This window comes from Prionailurus viverrinus, chromosome F1 (assembly GCF_022837055.1).
Source record: "Prionailurus viverrinus isolate Anna chromosome F1, UM_Priviv_1.0, whole genome shotgun sequence".
Lineage (NCBI taxonomy): Eukaryota > Metazoa > Chordata > Mammalia > Carnivora > Felidae > Prionailurus > Prionailurus viverrinus.
Window position 1 is genome coordinate 18,702,320 of NC_062577.1, and position 19,406 is coordinate 18,721,725.

Genomic DNA, 19,406 nt, shown 5'->3' on the forward strand with positions numbered 1-19,406 from the left:
ACCATGAGATCATGACCTGAGCTGAAGTCGGCCACTTAACCGACTGAGCCACCCAGGTGTCCCTCAAACTTGTTTTTAATATTCACCTTCCTTTTACTTTTCATGTAAATTTTAGAATCAATTTATATCTGAGATTTTGATTGGAATTACATTAAATCTATAGATAAGTTCAAGGAGAATTAACATCTTTAATCTGTGAACACAACATATTTCTCTCTCTAGGTTTTCTTTTATACCTTTGTCAGGGTGTTACAATTTCAGTATACAAGACATGTTTTATTAGCTTTATGCCTAAATATTTCACTTGTTTTGGGAGCAATTGTGATACCTTTTTGTTTTCATATTTTCATTGCTAATAAATACAAGTTGAGTTTTGTATTTTGACCTTAATCCTATGAACTAGCTAAACTAGGAGGTGCTTTATGGATTTCCTTTGAGATTTTCTACAAAGATGATAATGTCTGAATTGGGACAGTTTTATTTCTTCCTTTCCAGTCTGTATGTCTTTATCTTTCTTCCTGTCTTATTAATAATTATACTGGCTAGAATTTCAAATATGATGTTGAACACGAGTTGTGGGAGAGGACATCTTGTTGTCCTGCTGAATGGTTTTATCATGAATACATGGGTGTGAATTTTGTTAAATGGTTTTTCTGTACGTATTGATGTGATCATGTTGATTTCTTCTTTTGATCAAATATTGCAGAAGACTGGAATTCTTGGGATAAATCTGACTTGATCATGGTGTATTATTCTATTTATATTGCTTGATTCCATTTGCTAATATTTGGTGTTTTATGTCTGTTTTCATGAAAGATACTGGTCTGTAGTTTTCTTGTACAGTCTTTGCCTGTTTTTATTTTATTTTATTTTATTTTTTTTTCAACATATGAAGTTTATTGTCAAATTGGTTTCCATACAACACCCAGTGCTCATCCCAAAAGGTGCCCTCCTCAATACCCATCACCCACCCTCCCCTCCCTTTGCCTGGTTTTAGTACCTGAGTACTGCTGGCTTCATAAAATAGATTTGGAAGTGTTCTTTTTCTTTTCTATTTTCTGGAAAAGATTATATAAAATTAGTTTTATTTCTTTTTTATTTTTGACATTTTGTGGTAACTGAAAATTCTTGTGCAGTTATAAGAAATGATACAGAGAGATCTTCTGTAATCTTTGCCCATTTTCTCCAATGGTCACATTTTAAAAAATTGTAGTAAGTATTGCAACTGGGATATTGACATTGATAAAATCTGCCTATCTTATTCAGATTTCTCCAGTTTTAATTGTATTTGTGTGTGTGTGTGTGTGTGTGTGTGTGTGTGTGTAGTTTTATATAGTGTTAGTACATGTGTGGGTTCGTGTATCCAGCAGCACAGTCAAGATACTGAGCACTTCCGGGGGCACCTGGGTGGCTCAGTCGGTTAGCATCGACTTCAGCTCAGGTCATGATCTCATAGTCTGTGATTTTGAGCCCTGCTTCGGGCTCTGTGCTGACAGCTTGGAGCCTGGAGCCTGTTTCAGATTCTGTGTCTCCCTCTCTCTTTGCTCCTCCCCTGCTCATGCTCTGTCTCTCTATGTCTCAAAAATAAATAAAAACATTAAAAAAAAATTTTTTAAAGATACTGAACACTTCCATCCTCATGAGAATTGTATTGTCCTATTACAACCACACTCATCCTCTCTCCATAATCCCTAACCCCTGGCAACCACTAACCATTTCTACATTTTAAAAATTTTGTCATTTTAAAAATGCTGTATAAATGAAATCATATAGTTGGCATTTTTTGCTCAGTATAACTTATCTGAGTTGTTGCACAAATTGTTCTTTTCCTTTTTTTGCTGAGTAGCGTTCCATGTACATGTACATGTCACGGTGTTTCACCATTAGCCCTTTGAAGAATATTTGGGATGTTTGGAGGTTTAGCTATTGGAAAGCTGTGATGAACATTTGTATACAGGTTGTTGAGTGAACATAAGTCCTCTGGAATAAATATTCAGGAGCGAAATTGCTAGGTTGTGAGGTAATTACATGTTTGGTTTGATAAGAAACAGCCATCCTGTTCTCCAGAGAGGCTGTACTACTTTACATTACCTCCAGCCAAGTATTGAGTAATCCAATTTCTCTACATCCTTATTGGCATTTGGTGTTGTCACTATTTTTTAGCCCTTTTGTTAGGTATACAGTACTTTTATTGACATTTCCCTAATGGCATATTTGCCCTTTGTGTATCATCCTTGGTGAAATGTCTTTTTCCCATTTTCTAATTGTTTTTTTTTTTTGATGTTTTTACTCTTGAATTATGAGAGTTCTTTATATTCTGGATCCCACTCCTTTATTAGATATTTGGTTTGCTAATATTTTCTCCCAGTTTGTATCCTTTGTCCTCTTTACATGGGCTTTTGCAGAGAAAACATTTTTTAATTTTGATGTAGTCTATTTTAACACATTTTCTTTTTTTAATTTTCATTTTTTAAGTTTTTAATTTTAATTCTAATATAGTTGATAATAAAGTGTTATATTAGTTTCAAGTGTACAATATAGTGATTCAAAGTTCTATGCATTACTCTGCGCCCATCATGGTAAGTGTACACTTTAATCCCTACCACCCACTTCCCCTCTGGTAACCATCAGTTTGTTCTCTGTAGTTAAAAGTCTGTTTCTTGGTTTGTCTTTCTCTCTCCTTTTTTATTTTTTCCTTTGCTCATTTGTTTTGTTTCTTAAATTCCACACATGAGTGACACCATATGGTGTTTGTCTTTCTCTGACTGGCTTATTTTGCTTACATTATACTGTCTAGCTCCATCCGTGTGGTTGTAAATGGCAAGATATCATTCTTTTTTATGGCTGAATAATATTGTTTATATATGTATATGTATATATATGTATATGTGTATATGTATACACACATATATATAACAGACACCACTCTTTACACACCATACACACACACCACCTCATTATCCATTCATCTATTGATAGACACTTGGGCTGCTTCCATAATTTGGCTCTTATAATTAATGCTGCAATAAATATACAGGTGCACGTATCCCTTTGAATGAGTGTTTTTGGGTAAATACCCAGTGCAATTACTGGATCATAGGGTAGTTCCATTTTTAACTTTTGAGGAACCTACATACCGTCTTCCAGAGTGGCTGTACCAGTTTGCATTCCTACTTACAGTGCACAAAGATTCTCCTTTTTCCATATACTCTCCAACACTTGTTTTTTGTGTTTTTGACTTTAGTCATTCTGACAGGTGTGAGGTGATAGCTCATTGTAGTTTTGATTTGCATTTCTCTGATGATGAATAATGTTGAGCATCTTTTCATGTGTCTGTTGGCCATCTGTATGTCATCTTTGGAGAAATGTCTGTTCATGTCTTTTACCCATTTTTAAATTGGATTATTTTTGGGGTGTTGAGTTGTATAAGTTCTTTGTATATTTTGGATGCTAACCCTTCATCAGAGATGTCATTTGCAGATATCTTCTCCCATTCAGTAGGTGATCTCTTAGTTTTGTTGACTGTTTCCTTTGCTATGTAGGAGCTTTTTATTTCACTATAGTCCTAATAGTTTATTTTTGCTTCTGTTTACTTTGTCTTAGGAGACAATATCTAGAAAAAATTTGTTATGTCCAGTGTCAGAGAAATTGCTGTCTGTGCTCTATTCTAGAATTTTTATAGTTTCAGGTCTCACATTTAGGTCTTTAATCCATTTTGAATTTATCTTTGTGTTGGGCATAGGCCAGTGGTTTAGTTTCATTCTTTTGCATGTAGCCTGTCCAGTTTTTCCAACACCATTTGTTGAAGAGACTTTTTCCCCATTGCATGTTCTTTCCTCCTTTGTTGAAGATTAATTGGCCATATAAATGTAGGTTTATTTCTGGGCTTCCTGTTCTATTCCATTGCTTTATATGCCTATTTTTGTGCCAGTACCATACTTTTTAGATTAATATAGCTTTGTAGTATGATTTGGAATTGGATTGTGATTTTTCCAGCTTTATTTTTCTTTATCAGATTTTTTTTCAATGTTTATTTTTGAGAGAGAGAAAGAGAGAGAAAGGGAGGGAGGGAGAGGGGCAGAGAGGGAGACAGAATCAAAAGCAGGCTCCAGGCTCTGAACTGTCAGCCCAGAGCTGGTCACGCAGCTTGAACTCATGAACTGTGAGATGGTGACCTGAGCCAAAGTCAGACATGCAGTTGACGGAGCCATCAGATTTTCTTTTGATGGATTGTGATTTTGACGTGAAGACTGAAGACTCTCTGACTAGCTTATAAATCTGTCCACTTAATTTTTGTATAAAACAGGAAGTTTAGGCCAAGGCTTTTATTTATATTTATATATATAAATGATTATTTTTGAGAGGGAGAGAGCACAAGTGGGGGAGGGGCAGAGAGAGAGGGGTGCAGAGGATCTGAAGTGGGCTCTGCACTGACAGCTAAGAGCCTGATGTGGGGCTTGAACTCATGAACTGTGAGATCATGACCTAAGACAAAGTTGGACGCTCAACTGACTGACCTACCCAGGCACCCCAGTCAAGGCTTTATTATTATTACTATTATTATTGTGCCTGTTGATACCCACTCGTTCTAACAACATTTGATTAAAAGACTACTTTTCTCCATTAAATTGTTTATGCACCTTTGTAAAAAGTCAGTTGAGCATATTTGCATTGGTTTATTTCCAGGTTCTCTGTTCTGTTTCATTGATCCATATGTCTCTCTCTCGACCAATACTACCCTATTACTGTAGCTATATAGTATGCTTTAATATCTGCTAGAGTGATTCCTCTCACATTATTTTTCTTTGTCGAGATTATTTTAGCTATTTGAGGGTTTGTGCCTTTCCATATAAATTTTAGTATAAGTTGTCTACTTCAACAAAATACCTTGCTGGGATTTTGCTAGGAATTACATTACACTTACTCATCAGTGGGGGACAGTTGACATCTTTACTATGTTGAGCCTTATAATATACAAACATGTTTCTACATTTATCTAGATCTTCTTTGAATCTTTACATCAACATTTTGTAATTTTCAATGTATAGGTCCTGTACATGCTTTAAGTATGACCTATTTATTTCATATTATTTGGAATGATTGTAAATGGTGTTGTGTTTAAATTTTAGTTTTGTATGCTCATTGCTGGCATATAGAAATGCATTTGATCTTTCTATACCAATCTTGTATTCTGTGACATCGCTCAGATTTTTTGTAGATTCCTTGGCATTTTTTTACATAGACAACTGTGTCATCTGCAAATAGGGAGGTTTTGTTTCTTCCTTTCTGATCTGCATGCCTTTTATTTCCTAGCACTATGTTGAATAGGAGTGGTGAGAGACAAACTTGCCTGATTCCTAATTTTGGGGAGAAAAGCATTAAATATAATTTTGGTTTTTTTTAAGATTTTTTTTTTTTTTATCAAGGTGAGAAATTCCCCTCTATTCCTATTTTTCTGGGAGTTTTTCTCAAAAGTGTGTGCTGAATTTTATCAAATGCTTTTTCATTGATTGTTACCATATTATTTTTCTTCTTTAGATTGTTCATATAGTGGGTTACACTGTTTGAGTTTCACATGTTAAACTAGCTTGGCATACCTATAATAATAGCACCTGGTCATGGTATATAATTCTTTTATATATTGTTATATTTGGTTTGCTGATGTTTTATTGAGGATTTTGCATCTCAGTTCATGACAGATACTAGTCTGTAGTTGGTTTTTGTTTTTGTTTTTTGTACTATCATGTATGGTTGTAGTATCAGGGTTGTATAGTATCAGTATACTATCTTCATAAAAGGACTTGAAAAGAAATGTTGCCTTTTATTTCTTGGAAGAGATTATGTAAAAATTGGATCCTTTTTTGTGGGTGGAGGTTAAATCTTTACATGGTTTGTAGATTACTTCAGTAAAACTGGCCTGGAGATTTCTTTTTCAGAAGAATTTAATTCATTGCTTTAATAGATAAAAGATTATTAAAGGTGACTGTTTCATTTTGGGTTAGTTTTAGTGTTTTGGGTTAGTATTTTGTGTTTTTTGAGGAATTGGTTCATTGAATTTAAATTGTCAATTCTATGTGTCTACATAGAATTGTTAATAGTATTCCTTTATTATCCTGCAGCAGTGATACCCTCTTCCATTCCTGATCCTGGAAATTTGTATCTTTTATTTTTTTGTCAGTTTTACTAGAGGTTTATCAATTTGAGTGAATTTTTTCCAAATAATCAGCTTTTGGTGTCATTGATTTTATCTGTTTTTCTGTTTTCAAGTTCATTTTTGTTGTTCAGTGTTCAATGTTGTTCATTGTTCTTTTTGCTTTCTTTGGGTTTATTTTCATTTCTTTTTCTACTTTCTTAAGATGGAAACCTAGAGCAGTGCCTGGGTGGCTCAGTTGGTTAAGCATCCGACTTCGGCTCAGGTCATGATCTCATGGTCTGTGGGTTCAATCTCCATGTCGGGCTCTGTGCTGACTGCTTGGAGCCTGAAGCCTGCTTTGAATTCTGTGTCTCCCTCCCTCTCTGCCCGTCTCCTGCTCATGCTCTATCTCAAAAATCAATAAACATTAAAAAAAAAAAATTATTTATTTTTAAAATTTTTTTTTTCAACGTTTATTTTTTTTGGGACAGAGAGAGACAGAGCATGAACGGGGGAGGGGCAGAGAGAGAGGGAGACACAGAATCGGAAACAGGCTCCAGGCTCTGAGCCATCAGCCCAGAGCCTGATGCGGGGCTCGAACTCACGGACCGCGAGATCGTGACCTGGCTGAAGTCGGATGCTTAACCGACTGTGCCACCCAGGTGCCCCCAAAAAAAATTTTTTTAAAGATGGAAACCTAGATTATTGATTTGAGACTTTTTTCTTCTAATGTAAGCATTTCATGCTATGACCTTCTAAACACCACTTTAACTACATCTCACAAGTTTGAATCTATTATATTTTCATTCATTTCAAATATTTGGTGATATCTTTTGAGCTGTCATCTTTGACTCATTGTATGACCCATAATTGTTATATGGGGCGTGTAACAGTGGGTCATATACATATGGATTGTTTAGAAGTGTGTTGTTTAGTTTCCAAGTGTTTAGACATTTTCCTGTTATCTTTCTCTTACTTGTTTACAGTTTAATTCTCTAATCTGAGACTTACATTGTATCACTTCAGTTTTTTAAATTTGTGAAGGTTTGTTGACACAGGATGTAACCTACCTTGGTGAATGTCCCATGTGCCTTTCAAGAGACTGTATGTTCTCCTTTGTTGAGTGGAGTGTTCTATAAAGGTCAATTAGATCTAGTCGATTGGTGGTATTATTTACTTCTGTATCCTTGCTGACTACTAGTTTACTCATTACTGAAAAGGATGTTGAAGTCATCAACTATAATCTTGGATTATAGCCATTTCTCCTTCTTATTTTTTCCTTATGTATTTTAAAGCTTTATTGTCAGGTGCTATCTAGTTAGGATTGGTATGTTTTCTTGGTGAACTGACCCTTTTATCATTATGAAATGTCTTTCTTTATTCATAGTTACTTTCTTTGCACTGATGCCCACATTGTCTAGTATCAGGATAGCCACTCTAGCTTTATTTTTTTATTCTTGACGTAGTGGATCTTTTTTCATCCTTTTACCTCTAACTTAACCTACCTATATCATTATATTTGAGGTGTTTCTTGAGACAGCATGAAACTTGGACATTTTTTAATCCATTCTAATTATCTGAATTTTAATTAATATGTTTAAACATTTTACATTTAATATCATTATCGGTATGTTTTGATGATAGGTCTGCCATTTTATTATGTTTCTGTTTGCTCCTTCTGCTTTTCGTGTTTTTGCTTTTTCTTCCTTCTTTTAGTAGTATTCTTTTTCAGTATTTTTTTTATTTAGTACTTTCTTAGTAGACCATTTTAGTTTATTATGTTTTTATTATATCTACCTACGTAGTGTTTTTACTAGTTACTGTAGGAATTACAATATACATCTTTGACTTTTCACAATAGACATAATCCATATTTACCACTTCAAGTGGAATATAGATATCTTAGCCACCATGTAGGTGTTTTACCCCTTCCCACGTCCTTTATGCTATGTTTACATATAACAACTATGGATGTTGAGAATTTATAATGCTAAATTTTTTTGCTTTACACCTTCAAACATATAGATGATTTAGGAGAAAAATAGTCCATTGTACTTACTCAGGTACTTATCATTTCTGTTATTCTTTATTTCTGATACTCCAATCGTCCTTCTGGTATCCCCTCCTTTCTGTCCAAGGAACTTCCTTTAAAAATACCTTTAGAGTATGTCTGCTGACAAAGAATTTTTTTAGTTTTCTTCATTCAGAATGTATTTCATCTTCATTCTTGAAAGATATTTTTGCTGGATGTGGAATTCTGGATTACTAGTTCCTTTCTTTCAGACCCCTTTAAAGATTTCATTCCACTTCCTTCTGGCTTTAATAATTTGTGATGAAAAATCTGCAGTATTGAGATTGTTGTTCCTTTATAATTATCATTTTCTTTTGGCTACATTTTAGATGGTTTCTTTGTCTTTAGTTTTTAGCAGATAGATTATAATCTATCTAGACATGAATTTCTGTGGGTTTATCCTGTTTACTAAGCTTTTTGACTCTGTAAGTTTATGTCTTTCATCAAATTTGTGAAGTTTTCAGACATTTCCTCAAATAATGTTCTACACTGCACTCTTCCCTTTTCTCATTCTCGGACTCCCATGAAACAGATGTTAAGCCTTTGGTATTGTCCCCAGGGCTCTGTTTGCTTTTGTTTTCCCAGTTTTTTTCTCTTTGTTGTTTATATTAGATCTGTCTTCAAGTTCATGTATTGTTTACTCACATTGTTTACTCTCATCTCTGTCCTGCTATTGAAAACAGAGCTGGGGGGGTCTTAATATTCAGGATAAAAACCTTCACTTAATTCCCCTGTTTTTATTATGCTTGCCTTACCCTCAGTTTTATGCCCCAAGAAGACCCTCTGGTTTTCCAGTGGGGGAAAAAAGTATAGTTTCTTGGGTTTGTGAAATAGGGGAGGGTGTCTGAAGAGCTAACTGCTTTTTACACAGACTTTCAACCAGTGCTTTTGTTTTCATTCCCACTTTACATTCTCACTTCCAAAAACCTTGTAGTAGCAATTCCTGAGGGTTTATAGTATCTGTAGTATAAATTTGGGTTGCTTCTCAGTTTTTCCTGCCTATAAGCTCAGGATTCTAGTTTTTCAGGACTGCTTAGTAAGTTGTCACTTGTCTGTTTTCCTGTATCTATAATTGTAGGTGGTGTTTTCTCCTCTTTTCTCTTTATGAGTTTATACCTAAATCTGTTTATTTTGGTGATGTTTCAGAAGAGAGACAGTAATAAATTATGTATTTATAAATTATGGCAAACTGCCATGTTTACCTGGAGTCAGGAAAAAAATTGTAAACCTAAATTTTAAAATGTACTCATATAGCAACTGTAAATTAAAGTTTTACTTTGTCTTCTGATACATTCTAGGATGAGATCCCCACTGGAATGCCATGCCTAGAATCAGTGACTATTGGTGATGATGTTTGGGATGAGAACTGGCTACCTTTGCAGGCTAAAATGGGAAAAGGGGGTGATGCTGCCTCCCACTTATTTACCTCAAGCCTTGGTGGAAAGAAGCCTTATCCGTCATGTGAGGAAATGCCGCAGAAGGTTAGATCCCTGGGAAAACAGAAAGCTTATCATTACTGAAAAACGGAAATGTAAATTTCCTCAAGAAATCTATACACTCGGGTATTCAGAAGCATCTGTCAGATGATAATTCCCAAGAATTCATTTTTTTCCCTCAAGATGACAGTGGTCGGGAAGAGGACAAGTTGGAACAGGGAAGAGTAAATCATGGGCTTATTGTCCCATCTGTCCTTTCAACTGTTATGATTTTTGTTTTATCACTGGGAACCTTTGGCCTTAGGATCTATAAATAAACTGTTTTCCCTAATTTTATTTTTATTAGCCTTGTAATATAATCTCTGAATCTCTGCATTGAGAATATCAGCTAATATTAGGCCTAACTATATACTTAAAATTTATTTCCCACTGGTTATTAGAAGAAATATCTATAGTTAAATTGCTCCTTATTATTTGTGCTGTTTAAAATACTAGATGATCATGAAAAATCATCTGGCCATGAAAAACAGTATTGAAGAAAATAATACAAACCAGAGTTGTATTTGTTTCTATGAGAGCTGTGTTCCAAGGAATTCAAGGTATTGGGTGTGGACCAATAAAATAAGGGGGGAAAGTCACACTGATACAGAAACTTAATAAACACTTTTTCTTGTTTAATTGACTTTGCCTCTTTGCCTTTCCCTTGCCCAAGTTATTCTCTGTTTGGATCATGTACTCATACAGCAACTATAAATTAAAGCACTCTAAAACGTATCTTAGTTTATTGTAGCATTTTTTTCTCTATAGGATTGGTGCTTTTCTAAACCCAAAGATACATGGGATGATTCATGGCAGCCTTCAGGCCTTGTGAATGGAATGAAAGTAGAAGCTCAAAAGCAAGAGGGACTGGGTGCTCAGGAGAAAAATACTGGCACAACCAGAATTCAAAAGGTAAATGTCTAATGAATGTTACTGTGACAGATTCTTATTGGGAAGTACTTTCATTTTTAGAAAGTAAAGTTCTGGTTAATGATCCCACTCTGAGCATTTGGTGGAATACATATACACAAAATGTATGTTGATTTAAAATTAATTTCAGTCAATTTAATATATTTATCTCTTCAGAAGAAAATCCTAAGCCTAGAATTGAAAGACTGATTAAACCTCTATGTTAGAGAAATAGAAAACAGATATTTTCATATAATTTAGCCATAAGGAATGTTGATAGCAATAAATGCGTACATAAAAAAGAACAGTGACACACGACTTAACTTTATATCTTTGGGAACTAAAACAAACAAACAAACCAAAAACAGCAATGAAAAAAACAAACTAAGACCAAAGTTAGCAGAAGGCATGAAATAATAAAAATTAGAGTAAAAATCTATGAAATAGAGAACAGAAAAAAATCAATGAAATTAAGAGCTAGATTTTTGAAGCTATAAACAAAATTTGCAAACCTTCAGCTAGACAAATAAAAAAAGGAATACTCAAATATCAAAATAAAAGAAGAAACATCAAATTTGATGCCAAAGAAATAAAAAATGATCTTACTACAATTATATACAAACTGGATAACCTGGAAGAAATGGATAAATTCCTACAAACATAACAACCTACCAACACTGAATCACGAAGAATAGAAAACTGAATAAATAGGTCAATAACAAGTAAGACTGAATTAGTAACCAAACCCCACCCTTCTCCCCAAAAAAGGATCAGATAACTTCACTGGTGAATTCTACCAAACATTTAAAGAATTAACCTTCTCAATCTTTCTCAAACTATATATCATAATCATCCTCGTGAGTGTGAAATTGTATGTTATTGTGGTTTGGGGCTATGCTTTTGATTGCATATGTTAATCATGAACATGTTTCTTGAAAGTCTGTCATTAATCTCTAGTTCCATGAGGTATATTTCTAGATAACTATGATGGAGTCAGTCATTAACAACTGTAGAGAGCTGAATTTGGCAGAACAGTGCTTCTCGAACTATAATGTGCCTACAGATGCCCGGAGAATCTTGTAAAAATGTGGGTTCTGACTGGGTGGCATTGGGACGGGGACACAGGTTGTGCATATCTAACACAAGCATCCGGTTGATGCTGCTACTGCTGGTTGGCGAACCACACTTTGAACAGCAAGGCTGGACAGCGCTCTTTGGAGAAGGAATCTTGATGGTTGCTAAGTGCTTAAGTTGACTGAAGGTACTTGGTCTCAGTACCATACAGATTTAGAAAGGATTCATCCATGGGTTTGGGGTTGTTGTTTTGTTTTTGTTTTTTTTCAGAATGAGAAGCTATCACAGTGCATCTTAAATACGTTTTAACGGTGCATCTTTCTTCAAAAATCACACTTAGGAAAGCAAAAGAATATAGCTTTAAAAACTTGTTTCTGATTTTGATTTTTGTTCAACTTGTAAAAATAGGCAGCAGACGTGTGGGTGCCTGGGTGGCTCAGTTGGCTGAGTGCCCGACTCTTTATTTTGGCTCAGGTCATGATCTCACGGTTTATGAGTTTGAGCCCCATATCAGGCTCCGTGCTATCCGCGAGGAGCCCATTTGGGATTCATTCTCTCTCTCTCTGCCCCTCCCCCACTTGCATGTGCATGCTCTCTCTCTCTCTCAAAACAAACTTAAAAAAAGGCAGCAGGGCATAATGTAAAAATCACTTGGTCTGAGTGGTCTGCAGTTTAGGGTTTAGCCTTATCACAACTTAATGCCAGTTAACATTGAAGAAGATAAGTGCTAAGTTACATAGATTGTATCTACTTCAGTAATGACGGTATAGTAGGATACAGGATCTCATGGTTAAAATTTGACACTCCATTCACTGAAGCCCAAATTTAGTCTCCATATGGGATGTTCATCTCTTTCTCTCAAATCCTAGTTCTTAATGCTCCATTTTGTCTCTTCTGAGGAGCCTTCCTTTAACTACTTTATGTTCTATGCAGGTAATGCCTCCATTTGTGGCTCGCTGCAGCACATACGCTATTTCCTAACTGAGGACTGTGAGTTTAGGGACAGTGATCCTATCTTACTAGGAGGTGGGCAGGTGGGGCATAGAGAACATGGACTGGGCTGAGTTCTGGTCTCTGCTTTGTCTCTTACTTGTTGACCTTGGATAACTTAGCCTCTTGTGAAAAGCATTATGCTAAGTTAAAGGACCCACAGTAAGGAAGACCTAACACCTAGGCTAGTGCCTTGTACTGTGGTTTAAAGGAAGAAGCACGTGCAAGTAACTTCACGCTGTGCCTGACAGTGTGCCTGCCGTGTGCGCTTTCTCATTTCCTGCCACTCTTCCTTAGCTCTGTGTGGCAGCAGACAGTACCATGTTTGCTTATAACATGTGTTCAGTAAATGCTTCCTGGATTGAATGGATGGTCACTAAGTTAGAAAAGGACTTGTTTCTTCTGGAGAGTATCTAGGTTCTTAAAAGTGAGTCAGTTATTAATGATGATATGAAAAATATTTGTCTTGTATATAAGGATCCAAAACAGGGTTAATTCTTCCTGTTACGCTAACAATTACCTTTCATGCTTTTGCCCTACTTTTCCCATACTGCAGCAGCCAAGCTCAGAGAGTTCTTCAGACTCTTCCACATTGCCCAAATTGGAAGAGTTCTACATCTCTCTTATCCAGTCACAGCAGTCAGCAGAAGGGAGCCAGTTTGAGCCCAGCAGCACTCAGACTCAGGCAAAGCAAACCCAGCTACCCCCAGCAGCCTTCAGCGCAACCCCTACGGGGATGGATTCCCCAGAAAAACACTCTGGTTCAGGTAGGTTTACATACAATTGACAGATACGGTGGTTTGTCATTTATCTTTTCCAGAACATAACTTGAAAAATTGCTGACTTTAGCATTTGTCTCAAGTCCTTACGTTATTCTGGGCTCAATTGTTCCCTTTTATTTTGCCACTCCTTTTTTTTTTTTCTTTTGCAGTTTGGTTGGGGGAGTCAGTTTTACAGACAGTGAAATTTGCCACTTTTGATGTGTACAGTTCTGTGAGTTTTGACATATGTATCCAGTCTTGTAACCACCACCACCACCACCATCATGATATAGAGCAATTCCACCAGTTCCTCGCGTCCGTCTGTTGGTCTGCAGTCATTCACTCCCGTTGCTTGCTGGTTCCTGACATGTTACTTTCCTTTTTCTAGAATTTCATAAAAAGAGAGTCATACAGTGTATAGTTTTTAAGTCTGAACTTTTTCACTTAGGATGTTTTAGAGATTCATTTATATTGTTGCCAAGGTCAGAAGTTTGTTCTGATTTACTGCTAAGTAGTACCCCATTGTATGGATATAGCATAATTTGTTCATTACATGACAGACATCTGCGTTGTTTCTGGATTTGGGCCATTATGAAAAAAGCTGTGAACGTTCACATACAGCTCTAGTACATGCCAAGGAGTAGAATTGCTGGCTCCCATGATCATTACATGATTAACTTCTTAAGAACTGCCAAAATGTTTTCCAAAGTGGCTGTACCATTCTTTATTCACACCAGTAATATATGAAAGTTCTAATTGCTCCATCTCCTTGCCAACACATGATATTATCAGTCTTAAAATTTTGCCATTCTAGTGCGTGTGTGATGGTATCTTGTGGTTTTAATTTGAATTTCCCTCTTTGCCAGTGATGTTGACCGTCTTTTCGTGTGCTTACATGCAATCTGTATATCTTCTTTAGTGAATTGCACGTTCAAATATTTGTTCATTTTTATTAAATTATCTTTTCATTGATGTGTAAAAATTATACTTGACACAAAAGCTTTTTTCAGATATATATATGTGTGTGTGTATATGTATATATACATCACAAATATTTTCAAGTGTGTGATTTCCTTAACAGCATCTTTGGAAGAGCAAAAGTTTTCGTTTTGATGAAGTCTGATTGATTTTTTTCTTAGTGTAAAGGTTGACCTTTTTGTGTCCTGTTCAGAAATCTTTTTTAACCCAAGTAACTGATTTTCTCTTTTTCATATGAAAGTTCTCTAGTTTTAGGTCTTACAATTAGATCTGTGATCCAGTTTGTTAATTTTTGAGTTACTATTTGTATTGTTATTATTATTATTATTATGGTGCGATATAAGGATTAATGTTTATTTTGACTGCATATAAATATTCACTTTTAGCACCAGTTCTTGAAAAGGCTGTCCTTTCTGGGGCACCTGGGGTACTCAACAGTTAAGCATCTGACTCTTGATTTCAGCTCAGGTCATGACCTCATGATTCATGGGTTTGAGCTCCCACATTGGGCTCTGAGCTGAGCCTGCTTGGGATTCTCTCTCCCTCTCTCCCTCTCTCTCTGCCCCTCCCTGGCTGGCTGTCTGTCTGTCTCTCAAAATAAATAAATAAACTTTAAAAAAGAAAAAAAAAAGGCTGTCATTTCACTTTTAAACTGCATTGATATCTTTGTCAAAAGTCAGCAGGCTGTATATGTGAGGGTCTATTTCTAGACTTCTATTATGTTTTAGTAGTCTGTATGTCTTTATACCATTGCCTTGATTAGTGTGGCTTTATAAGTCATGAAATCATACAATTTTGTTCTTTATCAGATTGTTTTGGCTATTTTAGGTCATTTTCCACATGAATTTTATTTATTATTTTTAAATATTTATTTTGAGAGACAGAGAACGTGCGTGCGCGCAAGTTGGGGAGGGGCAGAGAGAAGGAGACAGAATTGCAGGCAGGCTCTGCACTGTCAGCACAGAGCTCAATGCAGGACTTGAACCCATGAACCATGAGATCATGACCTGAGTCGAAATCAAGAGTGGGACACTTAACTGACTGAGCCACCCAGGAGCCTCTTCCATATGAATTTTAGGATTAAGGTAAATTTACACAAAGCTTGCTAAAGTTTTTATTGAGATTTTTTTTTCATATGTTATAATATTAGTTTCAGGTGTACAATATAGTTATTCACCACTTGCATACGTCATCTGGTGCTCATCACAAGTGCACTCTTTACCCTCCATCACTTTGCAGGTAGGTACCTTCTCCCATTCAGGGAGGTTTTAGGTTTTTGATTGTTTCCTTTGCTGTGTAGAAGCTTTTTGTTTTGATGAAGTCCCAATAGTTTATTTTTGCTTTTGTTTCCCTTGCCTCTGGAGACTTATCTAGAGCTATGACTGATGTCAAAGAGCTTACTGCATGTGTTCTTCTCCAGGATTTTAAGGTTTCAGGTCTCATATTTAGGTCTTTCATCCATTTTGAATTTATTTTTGTGTATGATGTAAGAGAGTGGTCCAGTTTCATTGTTTTGCGTGTTGCTGTCCAGTTTTTCCAGCACCATTTGTTGAAGAGTCTGTCTTTGACCAATGATAAGATTCTTTCCTGCTTTGTTGAAGATTAATTGACCATATAATTGTGGGTTCATTTCTGGGTTTTCTGTTCTGTTGATATACGTGTCTATTTTTGTACCAGGACCATACTGTTTTGATTATAGCAGCTTTGTAGTATAATTTGAAGCCCCAAATTGTGATGTCTTCAGCTCTGCTTTTCTTTTTCAGGATTGCTTTGGCTATTTGGGATCTTTTAGTGTTTCCATACAAATATTAGGATTGTTTGTTACAGCTTTTTGAAAAATGCTGTTGGTATTTTGATAGGGATTGCATTAAGTGTGTGGATTGCTTAGGGTAGTATAGACATTTTAACAATGTTTGTTCTTCCAATCCATGAGCAAAGAATGTTTTTCCATTTCTTTGTATCCTAGTTTCTTCATAAGTGTTGTATAGTTTTCAGAGTACAGATCTTTTACCTCTTTTGTTAGGTTTTTTCCCAGGTATCTTGATTTCTTTTTCTGCTGCTTCATTATTGGTGTCTAGAAATGCAACAGATTTATGCACATTCATTTTATATCCTGTGGCTTTGCTGAATTCATATATTCTAGCAATTTTTTTTGGTGGAGTCTTGAGTTTTCTATATAGGGTATCATGTCACCTGCAGATAGAGAAAATTTGACTTCTTTGCTGGTTTGGATGCCTTTTTATTTCTTTCTGTTGGCTTATTGCTGAGGCAAAGACTTCCAGTACTGTGTTAAATAGTAAAAGTGAGAATGGACTACCCGGGCTTGTTCTTGGATGTAGAGGGAAAGCTTTCAGTTTTTCCCCATTGAAGTTGATACTAGCTGTGGGTCTTTTGTATATGTGTTTTATGTTGAGGTATGTTCCATCTATCCCTACTTTGTTGAGGGTTTTTATCAAGAATGGATGCTGTATTTTGTCAAATGCATTTTCCGCATCTATTGACAGGATCATATAGCTCTTATCCTTTCTTTTATTAATGTGGTATATCACATTGGTTGATTTGCAAATATTGAACCAGCCCTGTAGCCCAGGAATAAATCCCACTTGATTGTGGTGAATAATTCTTTTAATGTATACTGTTGGATTGAATTTTCTAGTATCTTGTAGAGAATTTTTGCATCCAGTTTCATGAGGAGTATTGGCCTGTAATTTAGTGGGGTCTTTGTCTGGTTTTGGAATCAAGGTAATGATTCATAGAATGAGTTTGGACATTTTCCTTCCTTTCCTGTTTATTTGGAACAGTTTGAGAAGAGTAAGTGTTAACTCTTCTTTAAATGTGTGGTAGCATTCTCCTGGGAAGCCATTTGGCCCTGGACCCTTGTTTGTTGGGAGACTTTTTTTTTAATTTTTAAAAAATGTGTATTTATTTTTGAGAGAGAGACACAGAGCATGAGACGGAGAGGGGCAGAGAGAGCAGGAGACACAGAACTCGAAGCAGGCTCCAGGTTCTGTGCTGTCAGCGCCGAGACCAACATGGGCTCGAACTCATGAACTGGGAGATCATGACCTGAGCTGAAGTCAAGGCTTAACAGACTGAGCCACCCAGGCCCCCTGTTTGTTGGGAGAGATTTGATTACTGATTCAGTTTCTTTGCTGGTTATGGGTCTGTTCAAATTTCCTATTACTTCCTCTTTCAGTTTGGGTAGTGTGTGAGTTTCTAGGAAAGCAAAGCAGCCATAAATAATACACAAATGAATGAACATAGCTGTTTTCCAATAAAACTTTATTAAAAACCAGGTGGTAGGTAGGCTGGATTTGGCCCACAGACTGTCGTTTATCAACACCTTTGTAGGTCCAGGTTTCTGTCCAGCATTATTTTATTTTTTGCTTGAAGAACTTACATATCTTGTGGTGCTGGTCTGCTACTGATGTCTTTTCTCAGTTCTTTCACGTTAGGCAAAGCCTTTATTTTTATTTCATTTCATTTCTTTTCTTTAAGTTTTTTTTCTGGATATAAAGTCATAGGTTGGTATATTTGTCACTGCATTAAAAGATGTCACTTTGCTTGTCACTGTGATGTCAAGTCTGTTGTCATTTTTGTGTTTGTTCCTTTGTAATGTGTTATTTTCTCTGGATGCTTTTAAGATTTTCTCCCACATCACTGATTTTCAACAATCTGATTATAAGGTGGCTTGGTGTAGTTCTCTTTGTATTTCTTCTGCATAGAGTTCATTGAGCTGTTGGATCTCCAAGTTTATAGTTGCCATTAAATCTGAAAAAAATTCAATCATTATTCTTCAAATGTGTTTTTCTGTCACTCCCCCTTCTTTTTTTTTTTTTTAACTCCAATTTTACACATTATATGCGATAGGTCACTTTTTCTACACCTACTGGTATACTTCTTTTCCCTAGTCTTTGGATGGTTTCTATTACTGTCTCTTAATGGTGCTCACCTTTTCTTGTTCAGTGATTAATATATTCTTTTCCCATCCAGTATATTTTTCATCTCAGAAATTGTATTTTTCATCTCTACTGGTTTGGTTTGGGTCTTTTTAAATCTTTTTTTTTTTTTTTTTCCTCATCATACTTGTATTTTTCTCTGCCTTCTTGTATACCTGGAGTACCCTTTTTAAAAAAAAATTTTTTTTAATGTTTATTTGTTTTTGAGAGAGAGAGAGAGAGGCAGACAGAGCACGAGCAGGGGAGGAGCAGAGAGAGGGAGACACAGAATCTGAAACAGGCTCCAGGCTGTGAGCTGTCAGCACAGAGCCCGACGCAGGGCTCGAACTCACAAACCGTGAGATCGTGACCTGAGCCGAAGCTGAACGCTCAACTGACTGAGCCACCCAGGTGCCCCTACACCTGGAGTACTCTTAGAACAGCTATTTTAATACCCTTTCCTTGTGATTCTGGCATGTGTACCATTTCTGTCATTTGTGTCATTGCTGAATTGGCTTCTACCTGTTGCTTTTTCTCCTGAGAACAAGTCCTATTTTTCTCTCTTCTGTGCACATCTGGTAACTTTTTATTATATGGCAGACACTGAATTTTACATTATTGACTGGGCCTCTTTTTCTTTTCCCTCCCCTCCCCTTCTCTCCTTCTTTTCTCCTTCCTTCTCTGTGTGTATCTCTCTCTCTCTCTTTCTCTATCCACCCATCCACCAATTGGTTGGGGGGGATTGGGGAAGATGCAGTTTAATCACCTGAAATTGGTTTTATCATTTTTGCATTTCTTTTAGGTTTCATTAGGCTGGCCTAGAAAAGTCTTTAGTCTGTTGGCCCTGCTATTTAGGCAGTACCATTCTGAGGGTAGAGATAGGACTAGATGTTCCATATGTTAGGATTTCTTTACACTCTGTCTGGTGGGAACACGACCTACTTTGCCTAGAAGCTACAATGATTGTTCTGCCTGTTCCTTTCAGGATGGTTTTCTCCTTGGCCTCATGGTCTCCTCACGTGCCTGAGCCAGATCACTAGCCAGCCTAAGACTCAAAGGGACCTCTCTGCAGATTTC

At 36.2% G+C, this 19,406-nt stretch overlaps 1 protein-coding gene across 6 annotated transcripts in view; it reads left to right on the forward strand.

Annotated features, from left to right (window-relative positions):
* The window catches only part of TDRD5 (tudor domain containing 5), a 109,619-nt gene that overhangs the window by 85,702 nt on the left and 4,511 nt on the right, over nucleotides 1-19,406 (forward strand). For all 6 annotated transcript variants that reach the window (XM_047841188.1, XM_047841190.1, XM_047841191.1 and 3 more), the window contains 3 exons: nucleotides 9,503-9,685; nucleotides 10,448-10,591; nucleotides 13,209-13,419. In XM_047841188.1, coding sequence (XP_047697144.1) covers nucleotides 9,503-9,685; nucleotides 10,448-10,591; nucleotides 13,209-13,419 — 538 coding nt within the window. The remainder of the gene's footprint in view (nucleotides 1-9,502; nucleotides 9,686-10,447; nucleotides 10,592-13,208; nucleotides 13,420-19,406) is intronic.